The sequence below is a fragment of the Alosa pseudoharengus genome, unplaced genomic scaffold, assembly GCF_046254945.1.
Source record: "Alosa pseudoharengus isolate Yale_2024_CS ecotype anadromous, Long Island Sound unplaced genomic scaffold, YU_APseudo_1.1 YU_APseudo_1.1_scf_24, whole genome shotgun sequence".
Classification (NCBI taxonomy): domain Eukaryota; kingdom Metazoa; phylum Chordata; class Actinopteri; order Clupeiformes; family Clupeidae; genus Alosa; species Alosa pseudoharengus.
Genome location: NW_027468689.1, coordinates 32,826,037 through 32,841,488, shown reverse-complemented (window position 1 = coordinate 32,841,488; position 15,452 = coordinate 32,826,037). Strand labels below are relative to the sequence as shown.

General features: G+C 41.1%; 1 protein-coding gene across 1 annotated transcript in view; it reads right to left on the bottom strand.

Moving 5' to 3' along the window:
* Positions 1-15,452, bottom strand: part of fdx1 (ferredoxin 1) — a 38,236-nt gene that overhangs the window by 6,257 nt on the left and 16,527 nt on the right. Inside the window, exon 3 of the mRNA XM_076303760.1 lies at positions 2,804-2,933. Coding sequence (XP_076159875.1) covers positions 2,804-2,933 — 130 coding nt within the window. The remainder of the gene's footprint in view (positions 1-2,803; positions 2,934-15,452) is intronic.

Genomic DNA, 15,452 nt, shown 5'->3' with positions numbered 1-15,452 from the left:
AGCCTCACCTCAGCAGCGCCGCATCCCATATAGGCTACATTAAAAACATCCCATATAGGCTACATTATAAACACAGCAATGTTATAATATAGCCCATCAGCGCATCTCTAGTGTGTGTGCCTCTCTCTCGCTCAGAGGGGAGGGGGAGGCTGAGGGGTCGATCAAGCATGGATTCTAAACTCTGTGGTGGATAGGATCTACAATTAGGTGTTAATTAATATTACTACCTAGGTCGAAGTACTCCCAAGTGCTATTGCGCCAGACATTGTAGTTCTCCTGTTTATTCGCTTGGAAAATCGTCACGTTTCATGTTGTGTGCCCTAACATTTTTAATCAACTACTTGTGCAACTGTATTTAAGTAGGGAAAATGTGGATGTGTTTGATTAATGCCATCTTACTCTCTCTACAGCCACGGCAGAGCCCGCTAGCATAGCAACATGCTAACACATTCGCCCCGCACGCCAGAGCGTTTGAGTGCACATACCGACGCGGGAGAGGTACGACTCAACTCGTGAAAGTTAAGGTAAGAACATATATTACTACTGATTTTGGGTGCAGTGTTCCTTTAAGGAAAATTATGTAGACTAACAATATAATTTTAATGTCCAAATGATCAGCCTACTTACAGTATTTGTATGTCCCACAGCTGACATGGAACGTTATTAAACCTTATTTTTTTGTTCTAACCGGTTCAGGAACGTCAATTTTAAGGTTGAACCGAAAACCGGAAACGTTAAAATACTGTTTCTGTTCGGAACGAACCAATTGGGAAAAAAATCTGGTACAAAGACCTGCACAGGTAACCTGACTCTCGCCAGATGAATTTTGTTCCGCTTACCTCCGCCTAGCTTCACTCACATCCATCTGGGACCTCCATTGAGAGTGATTTCAGCACGAGATTGTATGGTTGAGCCAATCAGGACGCAGGGCGGGAGTTTCATAGATGTGACATAGCGTAGAAGCAACTGTGAGACTTATCAGCGTCACGGGTTGGCTTTGATGTGAGTGGTTGAAGTAGCACGTCAATAGATGACGGACAAGTGGCTTATTCAATCATATGCAAGCATTTTTTGATTAGGCCCAGCCTTCTGAAACACCATTCCAATGGATCAGTTCCAGATGGATGAGTGGAGCTAGGCGGAACGAAATTAATCTGGCGAGAGTCAGGTTACTGCACAGGGGTGATAGTAGAAAACAATCCTGAGCCTGAACGTTTTTCCCTGGGAGGTAAGCGGGCACCTAAGCCAAGATTTATGCCCTGATCAACATAATTGTCAAGCGGGATCCAGGGGCATGCTCCCCTGGGAGAACATTTTGATAAATAGTCCCTTAAATGATAGATTCTGGTGACTTTTGTGGATATAAATGGACATCATTCAGACATGAGATGAACAAACCCAATACAAGCCTATATTACAGTAGCATCTTTGTGTAGAGCACCAGAGCTCCTGGGACCCTTGGCCTGGTAGGCCTGTTCATTAATCCATCCCTGCTTTTAACTAGTCATTTACCTGCATACTTATTGCTTGTATAGCATACTGAGACTACAGATACTACAGCCATACCAAGAAAGGTCAGTGGGTGGCAATTATAATACTCCAAAGTAAACTAGGAATTGATTAGTAGCCTAACCATTGACTAAAGGATATGAACAAGGAGACATTCATTTTTCTGCAAATGCATAATTTATTTTAAATATTTTTTTAAAAAGTGCTGAGGCATTTGCAACATTAACCTTTTTGCAAGGTGCTGTTTTCACACTGACTGCCTGCATCCTCGTCATAAAATCGGACCAGTACATTTAGAATCGTATCCATGCTTTTGTCCGTGGCCTTAAGTGAAAACATGTTATTCTCAAACTTGTCGGACAGAGTTCTTTTAAATTCTGGCGAGATGCCGTGTGCAAATAAGATAGCCCGCATGCTGCCTCGAAACAGACAGATGCTTAAGGGCGAGTTTATCCTCGCTAATTTCTGACACAAAGTGCCCGGCAAACGTGAGGTGTGTTGAATTGCTAGGACAGCTGCTTGATGACTAGGGTCTAACTTGTGCCGTGGCAGCACTTTATTCCCGCTAGTTCCGTATAATATTTTCCTTGCGCACAAAGTGCAGAAACATGCTCCTGGTTGCCGGAGTTTTTGACACTCCAAAGGGCTTTTCGTCTCTACCCACCTCCTCTATCCAAGACCAGCGCCATTTATTCTTTATACCTTTATCGACAAGTTTGGCGTCTTCCCCTGGCTTCATAAAGTTGCACTCCATGACTTTGGCTACGTTTCCCGTTGCCAGTGTGGGAAACACATTCGTAGTGTATGGGAAACACAAAACAAATTTGCACGTGGAGTGACTGCTGAATCATTCTAATTGGCCAAAACCCAAGACCAGCTCCTACCTATTGCCGATTGGCTTAAGTAGGCTTCTCAGATCTTGGGAATTGTCAGATCACGCGAGCCTGATTTTTTTTTTTCGCAGACATGTCGGTTCGCCGGAAATCCGGCGTGGCGCCGGAGCGCTATCAGGCCTGTACACAATTCACGTGAATGACATATTTTGATTCAAAACAGTGATTTTCACCGAAAAGTGATTACTTTGCAGGGACGTAAATCGTCTCTAATGGGCTTGTGTAGTAGCAAAAACTGGTGTTTGTTTCTGTGATACGAACATGATGGGTTGTTCTTGCTTCAAGTGAAGTGTGACATACTGTACCCACAATGCTGTGAAGATTCGTCCACTCCCACACAAAATAACTGCCAAACCCCACACTAAACACGAAATGGAAGAGAGACATAGGGTGCTACTCACGTTTCAGTCAAGCCATAAGCAAGGTCCAGCATATCCATCTCCTCATCTGTTATCGAACCCAGTTGCTTGAACACTTCCTCGTCAAAAATGAGATGGCAGGTGGAGCAGGCCAGAGTCCCTTCACAGGCTCCTGAGAGTGTCAGAGAAAAGGAATAGGTTTTAGTGATATACAAATTACAAACATTGTGTGCGCTCACTTGCAACCAATAAGTCAAAGCGAGATGCACACTCAAAGGATAAAAGTCTAGAATCATGAAAACTTATCAGGATAGGCAAGTAGCCCTTTGCGATTAAAATTAGTGTGAGGCTAATCACTTTTTATACATCCAACCCACAATAATCCGACAATTAAAGGTAATTTCATATACACACACACACATATTATATATATATATATATATTGCACATGTTAAATTCCTAGTGCTATAGTTAGGGGATTTTACACAGCCACAAATTTTACACGGCCAATCAAAAACCAAGCCTATTTACCTTCAAAACCAAAATTACTAACAAATCACTAACAAAACATCACCAACAGAACAGCCTTCAAGAGTCTTTTACTGGGGTTATCATGCATATTCATAGGCATTTCATTAAATTAAACTGAGGCTGTCACCAGAGCTAGTGAGCGGAGCGCGAGTGAGCAAGGAGCGGAGCGGATGGAATTTTGTTGGAGCGCTTTTTAATTCAGAGACCGGAGCGGCCGCTCTGTTCCACTCCAATTTCGCTCCGGCGCCGCTCACACCACGAGTCTGAAACATGCCCAAATCCACCTGCAAACTCACGTCTTCATAATGAAACTAAGACCATTACATTTCAAAATGAAGACACTTGTCATAGTGATGTAACGGATTCGTTGCTGCAGCTAGGTGCAGAGGCCGCGTTCAGTGCCTAACATTCAGAAACAGGAGCAGGGACGCAGGCCTCAAATAGCGCACACTCTAGGCAGATCAAACGCACACACACTACACATACAGGGGTGGACGCAGCCCCCCACATAAAAAGGATCACACACGAGGAAGACCTAAAAGGGTAACACGCTACACTAAAACACGGACATTAAAACAGTAAATAAAGACATTAACACACACAAACAACCCCCAGAGTTCTCCCCCGTATCCCAGAATGCATTGTCCAAGAGTCCGTAGCACATAGTCCAGCTTGCCAACGTTACAGTGAGTTCGTTAGGGATGAAGTCGCTAAATATTTTAGAAAGGAAACTGAAAGTCATAGGGTTTACAAGCGTACTATTCCTACAAAACAACTAGATACAAACAATGTAGAGCAAGAACAACTAGCCTATGTCGTGACACTTAGAATTTAAGAAGACATATTTCGCGGAAACATGAGTGTGCTGCGGAGAGAAAAGGAAATTTGAATCACCTATGCTTTAAGTAAGGCTGAAGTAAAACTTAGACGCTAAACCTGTATTATTTAGGCAATTAATCCCACTGATCCCTTTAGTTTGAGGCTTATGTGTACGTTGCCAAGCTTGTTCGTTGTTGCACTGTCGGTGTTGCAATAGGCTATCTTTTACAATACATGTTCTATGAGTGACATTGCCGTTTCTCTTAGTTCTTAGTTTTCTAAGGTGACAATTCGGCTTGTAGATTATTTCTCCCTCTTTTAAATTGGAGCGAGCGTGGAGCGATTTCACTGGAGCGGGAGGATTTTGAAGTGGAGTGGGGAGCGAAATTGAGCGGAGCGGCCTGACGTGAATTTGAGCGGAGGAGCGGCCGAGTGAACAGCCACCTGACCGAGGAGCAGGTTATTCGCACCGCTCAGCTCCGCTCACTAGCTCTGGCTGTCACCCTACTGAACGCTAGCATCCCGGTGACATCCAACGAACTAGGCCCCATCACCCCCCGCCTGATGCCTTCTTGCCTGTGCCTGTATTCTACAGTATTCTATTCTAAATAGTATTCTATTTACAAATGTACATACTGTAATTACACTTAGCCATTCATCATCCTGCATATTTTTTCTTAATACTATTATAATGTTACTGTTTCTGCACTACAATGGTGTGGTTACCACACTGCACATAGCTGTACATACTGTCTATATGGTCCATACTGAATATCCATATTCAGTTTTTCTGTAATATGCACTGCATATCTATATTGTTCTTAATACTACTATAATGGTACTGCCACTACATTATATCTGTACATGTTGTTCATACATTGTTCATATTACATAGCCATATTTATTCTGCTCTTATAAGGTAACTGCTAATACACTGCAAATATTTATACTTAATTTATACTACTCTAAACCACCTTCTGTAAACCAACTGTATACAAGAGGAGGCTCCTTCATTGAGGAAAGGGAGGAACACCCTCCCTAAAACTTCAGAGAAAAATAAAAAATATATAAAGTGAATTGCTAATCTGATCAATTACTGTTGGTATTACTATTTGAAAACTTTGAATGAACAAAAATCGTTCCCCTAGGTCAAAGAGGACATTGTCCATGTTTTATTGAACAAAGCATTTTATACATCCAACTACAGTGTTAGGATCAAAGCAGCAGGAAGAGCAGTTCCAAAAATTCATATTCCAAAAAAAGATGGTAAGGCTAGTATACTGCATGCTACATGGTACATGTACGTGGTATAATACACGGCTAACTGGTAGCACAGAAAACAATCGGCTACTGCTGGGGCCTGTACTACGAAGCGGGGTTACTGGCTTATCTGGGTAACATCGAGAGTAACTTGATCACGTGTGGCGTAACTTCCCGATTAACCCGTACTACGAAAGGTGGATAGGTTTTAACCGAGGTATGCTGCCATGGCAATTTACGCTGCATCTCAAACCTGCTCCGAGCAGGTTATGTTCTTGGTTAACCCGAGGTTTCCGTTAACCACACCCTTTATAAGTCCCACCCCTCCACTAACAATTTCTCCCGAGACATGTCGGCGTACCTGGATGATCCATACGACATTGGAGCGCAAATCGTGAGAGACTCTCTTCGCAGGGCGAGGGGTTTTAGAGACCGCCAGAAAATATATATAGCCTACCCGGACGATATTCTCTATGAAGATATAGGGCCCTATCATGACATTCTAAAGTGCATCGTCACTTGTCAAAAGTCTATTCAAATTTAGTAGGATGTCCAGTTCACATTGGGAGGGGTTTCGTTCTCAAAAGTGGAGCGCATGGCGTAACAAGGTGTTCCTAGGTCTTTTAATCAGTCATATGGGTGTGTTTGGGGCGTAACATCATTTTAAACCAATGAGAATGACATCTGTCATTCCCTTTAACGGCGCAACGCGCGATATGTCAAATAAATGCATCGGTATTTTGGCATTCAACGGCGCATTTGAAGGAGGCTGCTTGCGAGACCGTATGGAATAGTCATTCTTAAACCATGCTTTACTAAAACCTAGCATAGCCTTCACGCATTTGCACTCGTCTATTATTTGAACTCATTGGCAAAGTGAAACTAACTTCACCAAGGAGTCAGTCAACGACAAGACAGTTATATGCAGTTACTTTCACTATTGACTGACAATGGGTTACCATCGAAAACATAGGCTGGAAAAAGCAACACTTACCCTAATGTTGCTCAAATGACTGAATAAAACAACATTTATCCTGCAGAGGAGTTGCTTATATCTCGTGACAGTGCGTCTTCAGCTGTGCTCCATACGTGTCTCTCGCCTCTCCCCTAATCACTTTTAACCGTCATTACCAATTTGCAAATGATGGTGAATAACTACTCATCATGAGATGTACAGTATTTCGTAATATCTTTATTTTAATTATGTTTCCCATTGTAATCGTGCAATTTGTAATGCTTTGCATGGACGTGCGCTGGTGTGCGTTCATGAATGATAGAAGGATGGTGCGTGCACCTGCCAATATGACTGTTGACATGCGCTCTTAAAATAGCATATGAACAACTCGCCATTGACTTCTGACCAGGTTTAGGTGGTGTATGATAGCGATTTTTAGACAATGCGCCAGGTCCCTCCCTAGGTTGTTAATTGCCACACCCCTGTGGCAATTAATAAAGGTGAAAATAAAGGTGCAAAATAACGAATTCAACTTCGCGCCGGTGAATAACGAACTTTACGCCATGCGCTGGTGACCCAAAATACAGCCCATAGATTTTCAGCCGAGGAAATTCGTTATCTTTGTCAGATGATCAAGGAAGACGTCTCATAGCAATGCCCGTACGTGGACATTCATGTATTCCATCGGTGATGCTTAACATCTGAGCAAGAATAGCCTACTGTATGTCCGAAAATAAATCGGACATAGGCCTACAGTATGCTGAACATCTGAGCAAGAATAAATCGGATATATAGGCTATAAGCATAGGCCTACATGTTTTCATAATTAAGAAATATTAATGCAAGCTATGACTATATAAACCACTATTCTGAATAATGTGTTTGTGTTTCATTTTCACCTGCTGCCATGTGCGTTTGGCAATGGTGTTGCATCTGAAATGTTCACAGGATTAGGCATACACTAAATCAGTCAATGGGGCTACTTAAACATTCAATTATCCTTATTACTGTAATCTATATGCCCACTTCTAAATTGTGTTGCATCTGTAGGCATTTCTATGAACTCAAAATAAGCAATTGAATTTCAACTCATTAAATACATTCCGCAAGCTATTAATCCTCCGTATTTTAAGAACATGTGGAAATAAAACTTTACTTTTAGGCATTTAGGATCTGCAATACGTTGCCAACAGCCTTGCCTTGCTTTGTTCACTGCCGACGTATTTGATTTTTGTCGTAGAGTGGGTTTTAATTCCTCATAACTTGTCATAATAATTGTGCATTCCTCATCCGTAAAATAAGGTGAACGCGACATCACTGAAACCCGCCCCTTTTATGTGAACGCGCACAAACTCCAATGAGGTTAACCCCGGCTCAACAAATCAACTTCATAATCAGCGTCGTAGTACCGATTAACACCACTAAAGATAACCAGGTTTTGTCAACCCCGGTTTAACAAAGTAACCCTGGGTTACATCTGGGTAGGTTAAGCTCCCTTCGTAGTACAGGCCCCTGGCCTGTCACAAGCGTGAGTAGTTCAGGGATTTGTTGATACAAAAAAATTGGATATTTATGTGTTATAATCATCCAAGATATGCCTTAACTGAACAATTATTAAATAATGTTCTTGTTGTTAATGTTCTTGTGTTCACCGTTCAAACTGTATCTTTGGATGGGAACATTGTTAATGAATGTTTCAGAACATGATGCATTCCTTTAATGACGTCTTCATTGGCATTTGCCTTTCGAGTAGGCTATTCCCACTTGGATAGCTTTAAAACAATAGGGAGGGAAAGTGAAAGCCAGCGCCCCAAGTGGTAGCGTTCCTATCGAAGAGCAGCTCCAATGTTAAGTCCCATAGACTTATTTTAAAAAAAAATATTGTGAAGCCAAATCAGAGAAGTTATCCACCAAAAATATTTTTCAATGTCTATACAGTAATAATCTTCTAACTGTGAAAATGTCAGGCCCTATTTTGCCTTATTTAAAAAAATCGAAATTGCTCCTTTTGTTTCATAAACAGACTACAAAAGAAGTCACGTGACTTTACCCTTCAACGTTACTCACGGTAGCATGGTTTGTTTATTAGCCTGGTTAGCATTGACACTTAACACTTACTGCCAGTTCTTCATGTGAGTAGAAGCACAACACCAGTTATCCAGACATAAAGGTAATCACCACGCGGTTTACATCACGTTCTGTTATTACAAAAATATGTTAAGCCAGTTAAGCAAATCGCCGTATTGATCAGTTAGAGATTAAGCGCCCAAACCTGTGACGTCACATGCAACTGTAGTTCGTTATCACCATGTTACGACAAAAACTCAAATCAATTCAACTGATCCTAAAAATAAGGTATGACCACTAGAAGCAATAGAGGTGACCCTAGTCCCTAGCAAATGGAAGGCATTAAATTAAGATCCCAATGTGCACCGAGATATATTTTTTCTAAAAAAAAAATCCCATCCACTCCGCTAAACTCTAGGAACGCAACCACTAGGTGGCGATGAGATTACTTTCCCTCCCTATAGTATGTCGTAAATACCACATTTAAGGTCTATTTTTAAATGGTAAATAGTTATATGGTCCAAAGTATTGTTAGTATTATAGTCTTTCCTGCATATTTATTATGACTGCCGCTAGCGAAGCGGTCATATAGGGATTGTCAAAGGTTTTTTTTTTTTTTTTTTTTTCCCGTCATCTACTTCCTGCATTTTTGGTCAACGATATCCGGGACACCGAACCACCGGGGCACATTAAATTTGGTGGGTATGTAGCCCCACTAGACTTTTACGGGAAAATTTCGTTTCGTCCCCGGGGGCCACTCCCTCTCTGTGCTGGGCCCCCCGAACCGCAAAAAAAGCAGTTTTTCCTAAATAACTACCGGAACCGTGGCACTGAGGATGAAGAATCTTTTATGGTATGTTGGTCTCATGGGCCCACATCAACCTGGCCCATAATCACTCATTTGTGATTTGCACCCCCCCCGGTAACAAATGAAAACGCGATATTATTCTGCTTCAATCTTCAGTTAAGATGTTCAGAACTGCACCAAATTTTATGTGTATGATTGACCTGGCATTCTCTGGGAGTATGCCAAGTTTCATAGAATTTCATCCATGGGGGGGTCCTAAAAAAAATTAGGTTATGTGTACATTTAGTGACTGTACACTCATTGGCCTGTAGATGGCGGTGCACACATACACATGCACACACACACAAGCACCCACATACTATCGGTATTAGAACGGCTGATACATAATTACAAATTCAGTAGGATTAAAAGAAAGCCAAAATAAATAATCATCATCATCATGGCTGCATTTCCAGTATTGGCGATAAGTAGTCGTTTGTCCACTAGATGGCGATTTATCGGCGGGCCGATATTAGGCATTTTCCAAACTATCGGTATCGGCATTTATAATGGCCGATAAATTAATATTTTAAAAATAAAATATAAAAAGGGACGAAACACCCTTCAACCATGTCATGAGTGTTAGCGTTGTATAGTTTGTCCACCAGAGGGCACTCTACACCGTCCCTGCTGGCAAAACTCGTGTATAACGCGCCACACATCCTGCAACCTGCTGATCCAGCCAGAGTCGGGCAGAGAGAACCAGTTATCCGCGAGTGAGATCATCAGTGAAGTGTGTTCATGGTGATTTGGTCACGAGACATACATTGCTTGAAATAACAATTAAAAGAACATCCCCATCAGTTCTCTTAACTCAAATAAGCATGACAAAATTCGTGAAAACAATGTCCAGTTTTGCTGCTGTTAAATAAGCCGAGAGTGAAGAGGAATTAGCTAGTAATTACGTTACGTTGTTACAGTGTAGTTGACTGTCTGTCCTTTTAACTTTTGACTGAAGATGTATTTCTTTAATAGCGTGACAGTTATAGCAGAGACACGTATCATCTCTCCCCGACGTATCATCTCTCTACAAGTGCAAAGTAATGCATTCTTAGTCAGAGGTATTCAGCTCAGTTCAGTAGTGTATAGATCTAATTGAGTGCCTGTCACTTTAAGACGACGTTCACGAGGGAATCCTTGCAATTTAACACAGTTAAAACCTTTTACTGTCTATGGTTAAAACGCTGCTGATGTGTGGATGCAATTCATAACGTAGTTCAAATAACGGTTCGTACTTCTCCTTGGGACAAACACTTTTGAGTCTTGGAAAACACTTTTCCATTTACATCTGCAAACATTCAGAGTCAATAAAATGAGCCCTACATGAGTAACGAAATTGACAAGCAGATGTAAGTAAGCATGCTAAACTTGACATCCGAACAGTATTCTAACGTTAGCTTTGAGATACTGCTTGATTGTATAACTTAACTTAGTTTGGTCTCCTCAATGTACTATGTTGTGATGAGACCTTAGCAGAGTTAACTTTAATGCAGCAGTTTTGAACAAATTTGCGCAGCATGGTCATGATGCTAAGCGGATTTAATAGCAATTTAGCCGGCCGTGTTCTATGCAATGCTTCTAGCTATGTGGCAACAACAATCGTGAATATTTTGTTAAATGCACATGCAGAGGAGGGGCAGCGGGCTCGTTACAAGAGAGAGTGACTGGGGCAAGGAAAGGCTGCGTGCGTGAAAAGCACAGCTCAATGATTTCGTGGCCCCCAGCCACAGATTAGTCAACGTATGGGAAACACTGAAGGTGTAAAATTAAAAATATTTAGCGCAACACATTATGCTTAACGAATCGACGCGCATATTTTGCGTCGACGTCATCGATTACGTCGACGCGTTGTCCCAGCCCTAGACTAATTATTACACACGCACACTCAAACATTTAGGAGTGACCTTTATCTTGTTTAATGATAATACAAATGATGATAGCCTAGTAATAATGTCATCATTATTGGTAACTTTGATTTGGTTGTTGTTGTTATGTTTTTGTTCAAAAGACTAAGTTTCATATCTTAAGTTTCTATTTTTATACATTTTATTTATCAGAACTTTAATATATTTCGATGTTCCTCTGTTCCACTGTGACAATATTATTTAAAAATAAACAAGTTTGTTTTTGAAATGCATTATCATATTATTTTAGTCAATACTCATAAATAACTACAAATAACTAATGTTAGGGAAATCTGTTAATGTTTTCTTGCGCGTTTCTGAAAAAAAAAATATATATATCGGCCGATATATCGGAATATCGGATTTTTAAATCAACAAATATTTATATCGGTATCGGCCTTCAAAATCCTTTATCGGTCGGGCTCTAGATAGGACAATGTTCACATGAAATGTAATTCCCATTTCTTCTTGAAGCCGAAATAAATCTGAGGATGTTTATCGGACATGCCTAGTTTTTACTGCAGGTACGTTAATCTTATAATATCAATAAGGACCTAGGTAATGTTACCGTTAGCGTTGGTTGAGTGATGGAGGCCAATTTGATTATGTAGATAACTATAAATGCGGTTATACCAAGCAAATTGATAGCAGCACTGTAATTGTATCTTTCGACTGTCATTTGTTCCACATGCTACAAAAATCATTCTGCGCAATGGAAGATTTACCAACGTTACACCGGTCTGATACAGTTTTGCCTATACATGCGTGAGACTGAGACACCTGTTTATTTTGTTTTAAGTGCGTGCAGGGTGTGAGAGGGGAATCGATGTGCTTTGATTCCAGCTGGGTAGTTGTAGTTTGTGAAATTAAAAAGCACGTGTGTGTGAAGTATCCAAACAATGACACCTTCATTTCATTATGGCTGCTTTAGCAACACACCTTAAGCTACTGTGTAGTGGGTCCCATTTAGAAGTGGCTACTTCATTCGCGCTTTCCTTGACTCATGGAGCTGCGTGAATTTTATTACAACTTTTCGCCATGATATGGCAGTTTAAGTCCGCTTGATACTGTAAGGCGTAAGCCATTGGTTTCCAAAGGAGATTTTATTTGTGTCGCCAGCATAGCCTATTGACAATTTATGTTGTAAATAGGCCTACCTTATAAGCCTACCTGTAGCTTAGGGAAGCTAACAGCTTTCTATTAGGATCTAGTTTGTTAGTTACAGTTTTGTCATAACTCCCTGATGCATTTTTGCATTTAGAATAGCCAGAGCGTGGATATCTCAATCGGAAAATTAAACAATATCGGGTGCCTATGGACTAGGCTGGGTGAACCCAGCCTGATCTGCCCGCTATTTATTTTTTGATTTCTTAAAAGATTGAGCTTGGTCTGGTAAAAGCCAGACTACCCATGGACCTCAGTTACACAATGCAAGGGAACATGAATCAGCCTATATTTGCACGAACAATAACGGACAACAGCTCTTCAACTTTGGCCCGTTAAAATGTGTATGAACAGTCTAGCGACGCATTTCATCAAGGCCCATTTGGACATGTCAGTTATTTGCACCACTGGTTAGATGTAAAACAGCATTTCGTTTCAGACTACTGTTACTTAATTTGTGCATTAACAATAACGTTTCAGACTACTGTTACTTAATTTGTGCATTGACAATAAAGTATTACATGAACTAAAGATGACTAAAATCTTATGTAGAAGAAGAAACATTCACAAAAAATCCATCCATCCAAAAATGACCTTTGTTTTTGATAGCTGCTGAAAACGGCATGGAACTGACAGAGATGTTTTTGTTCATAAATAAACAAATAAATAAATACATAAATAAATAAATAACATTATGCTGATACCTTTTGCTTTTCCCAAATACAATGTAGCCTACAGGTGTAAGTGACCTTTCATCAATCCAGTTGCAATGGATGAACTGTGATGAACTGCCCTACTTGTGATTGTTTAGAGATTTTAAAGGTTTTATAACAATGCTACATCTTCTTTGGCTATTCTACAATCTATTCACCTTTTCAGCACCAGTAGGCTACTTCCTGTGCAGCCGCACACACACACTCAGCCATGCCAAATAAGCATACACAAAAGTTTCAAGAGTGGGGGATGGAGTAAAATATGGAGACAAATTGAAGTGTGATTTATTTTCGCGGAACTGATGTACAGGACTGAGCGGCGGTCATATTTTGTACCGCAATGCGGTACATCTAGTTACATTGACTATTTCGAACTTCGTTACTGATAGGCGGAATAATGTTATTATTGTAGCCTACTGTTCTGGATGATCACAGTCAGATGGCAGTTCCAGCTTCAGCTGAACGAAAGCTTACACACTAATCAAGTCCACAGTTGCATGTTAACACTTCCAGCTGAAGTAGCTATACTGCGGAGGTAAGAGCGCGAACTGAGAGAGTTGCCTCCTAACGGAGTGAATGTAGCCTATATTTTCTTAGCTGCTATCAGAACGATAGGCTACCGCTCCTTTGCTACATGATCAAATATTATCAGATGAGTGACAGACATTAACCAGCAGGCCCATATGACAAAAAAAAAGTCAGAAGTAAGCCTATGTCTATACAGCGTGTACAAGTTTGGTAGGGGCTACATTCTTGCAAGTAAATGATTAGATGGACAAAATCATCTTTTAGGCTAACTAGCCTAATGACTGCAGGCTTAGAGGTTTTGATCTTTAAAGGTTATTTATTGTTGTTTTTTAAACACAGTAAGACACTGCATAATAATAATAAAATAATCACTCTGCTTTGTAAAATATATACGCATTTCCCTTTTAGGAAAAAATTAAGTCAAAGGCTGTGGTCTCTCCTGATAATTATGACCGCCGCTAGCGAAGCTAGTGAAGCGGTCATATAGGGATTGTCAAAGTTTTTTTTTTTTTTTTTTCCCCCGTCATCTACTTCCTGAATTTTTGGTCAACGATACCCGGGACACCGAAACACCGGGGCACATGAAATTTGGTGGGTTTGTAGCCCCACTAGACTTTTACGGAAAAAATTAGTTTGGTCCCCGGGGGCCACTCCCCCCCCCCCTCCGCGCTGGGCCCCATTTTTATGGTATGTTGGTCTCAAGGGCCCACATCAACCTAGCCCATAATCACTCATTTGCACCACCCTGGTAAAAAATGAAAATGCAATATCATTCTGCTTTAATCGCCCCTCTCTTCAGTTAAGATGGTCAGAACTGCACCAAATTTTGTGTGTATGATTAACCTGACATTCTCTGGGGGTATGCCAAGTTTCGTAGAATTTCATCCATGGGGGGGTCTAAAAAAATTAAGTTATGTGTACATTTAGTGACTGTACACTCATTGGCCTGTAGATGGTGGTGCACACATATACACATGCACACACACAGGCACGCACATTAGGGTGCATCATCCGCCTCACTTTTTGAAAAAAAATTTGAAAATCAATCTGTCCATAGAATAATTTTGTTCCATTAACCAAATAAAACTTCCATGAGAAATGTTATTGAATGCTATTGATGTTTAAGTGGCCCACCGAGCCTCTGAAGTTTCCAATTAAAGACGTCCATAAAGCTAGGCTGAAAATATCATTTTTTCTTAAATAACGGCAAAACTAATGGGTCTAGCCCTATAATGTCAATGGAAGTTAAATATAAATATGGACTTTCCGCATCATTTGGTGTGGGTTGTGTGTCTCTATCTTTATTACTTCCTGAGATATGGCAGTAGTGTACTTTTTGGGGGAAGCAGCCAGACCAACGGATTCCTTGTCTTAGCTGAATTACTGAAGCTAAGCAGGTGTGGGCCCGGTTAGTACTTGGATGGGAAGCCTCCTTGGGAAAACTAGGTTGCTGCTGGAAGTGGTGTTGGTGGGTGGTCAGTAGGTGGCACTCTTCCCAAAAAGATCGATTCCAATGCCCCAGTGCAGTGACGGGGATACTGTACTGTAGGAGATGCCGTCCTTCGGATGAGACGTTAAACTGAGGTCCTGACTCCCTGTGGTCATTAAAGATCCCACGGCAAAGAGTAGGGGATTCCCCGATGTCCTGGCTAAATTTCCAACCTGACTCATTCAATCTGGCCCACTAATCATCCCCCACTGTAATTGGCTCATTCACTCCCTCACTCCACCTCAATCTAGTGTGTGGTGAGTGTTCTGGCGCACAATGGCTGCCGTGCATCACCCAGGTGGGTGCTACACATTGGTGGTGGTTAGTGAGGTCCCCCTTTCCATGTGAAGCGCTTTGAGTGTTGAGAAAAGTGCTATATAAATGTAACGTGTTGTTGTTGTTGTAAGATGCCAT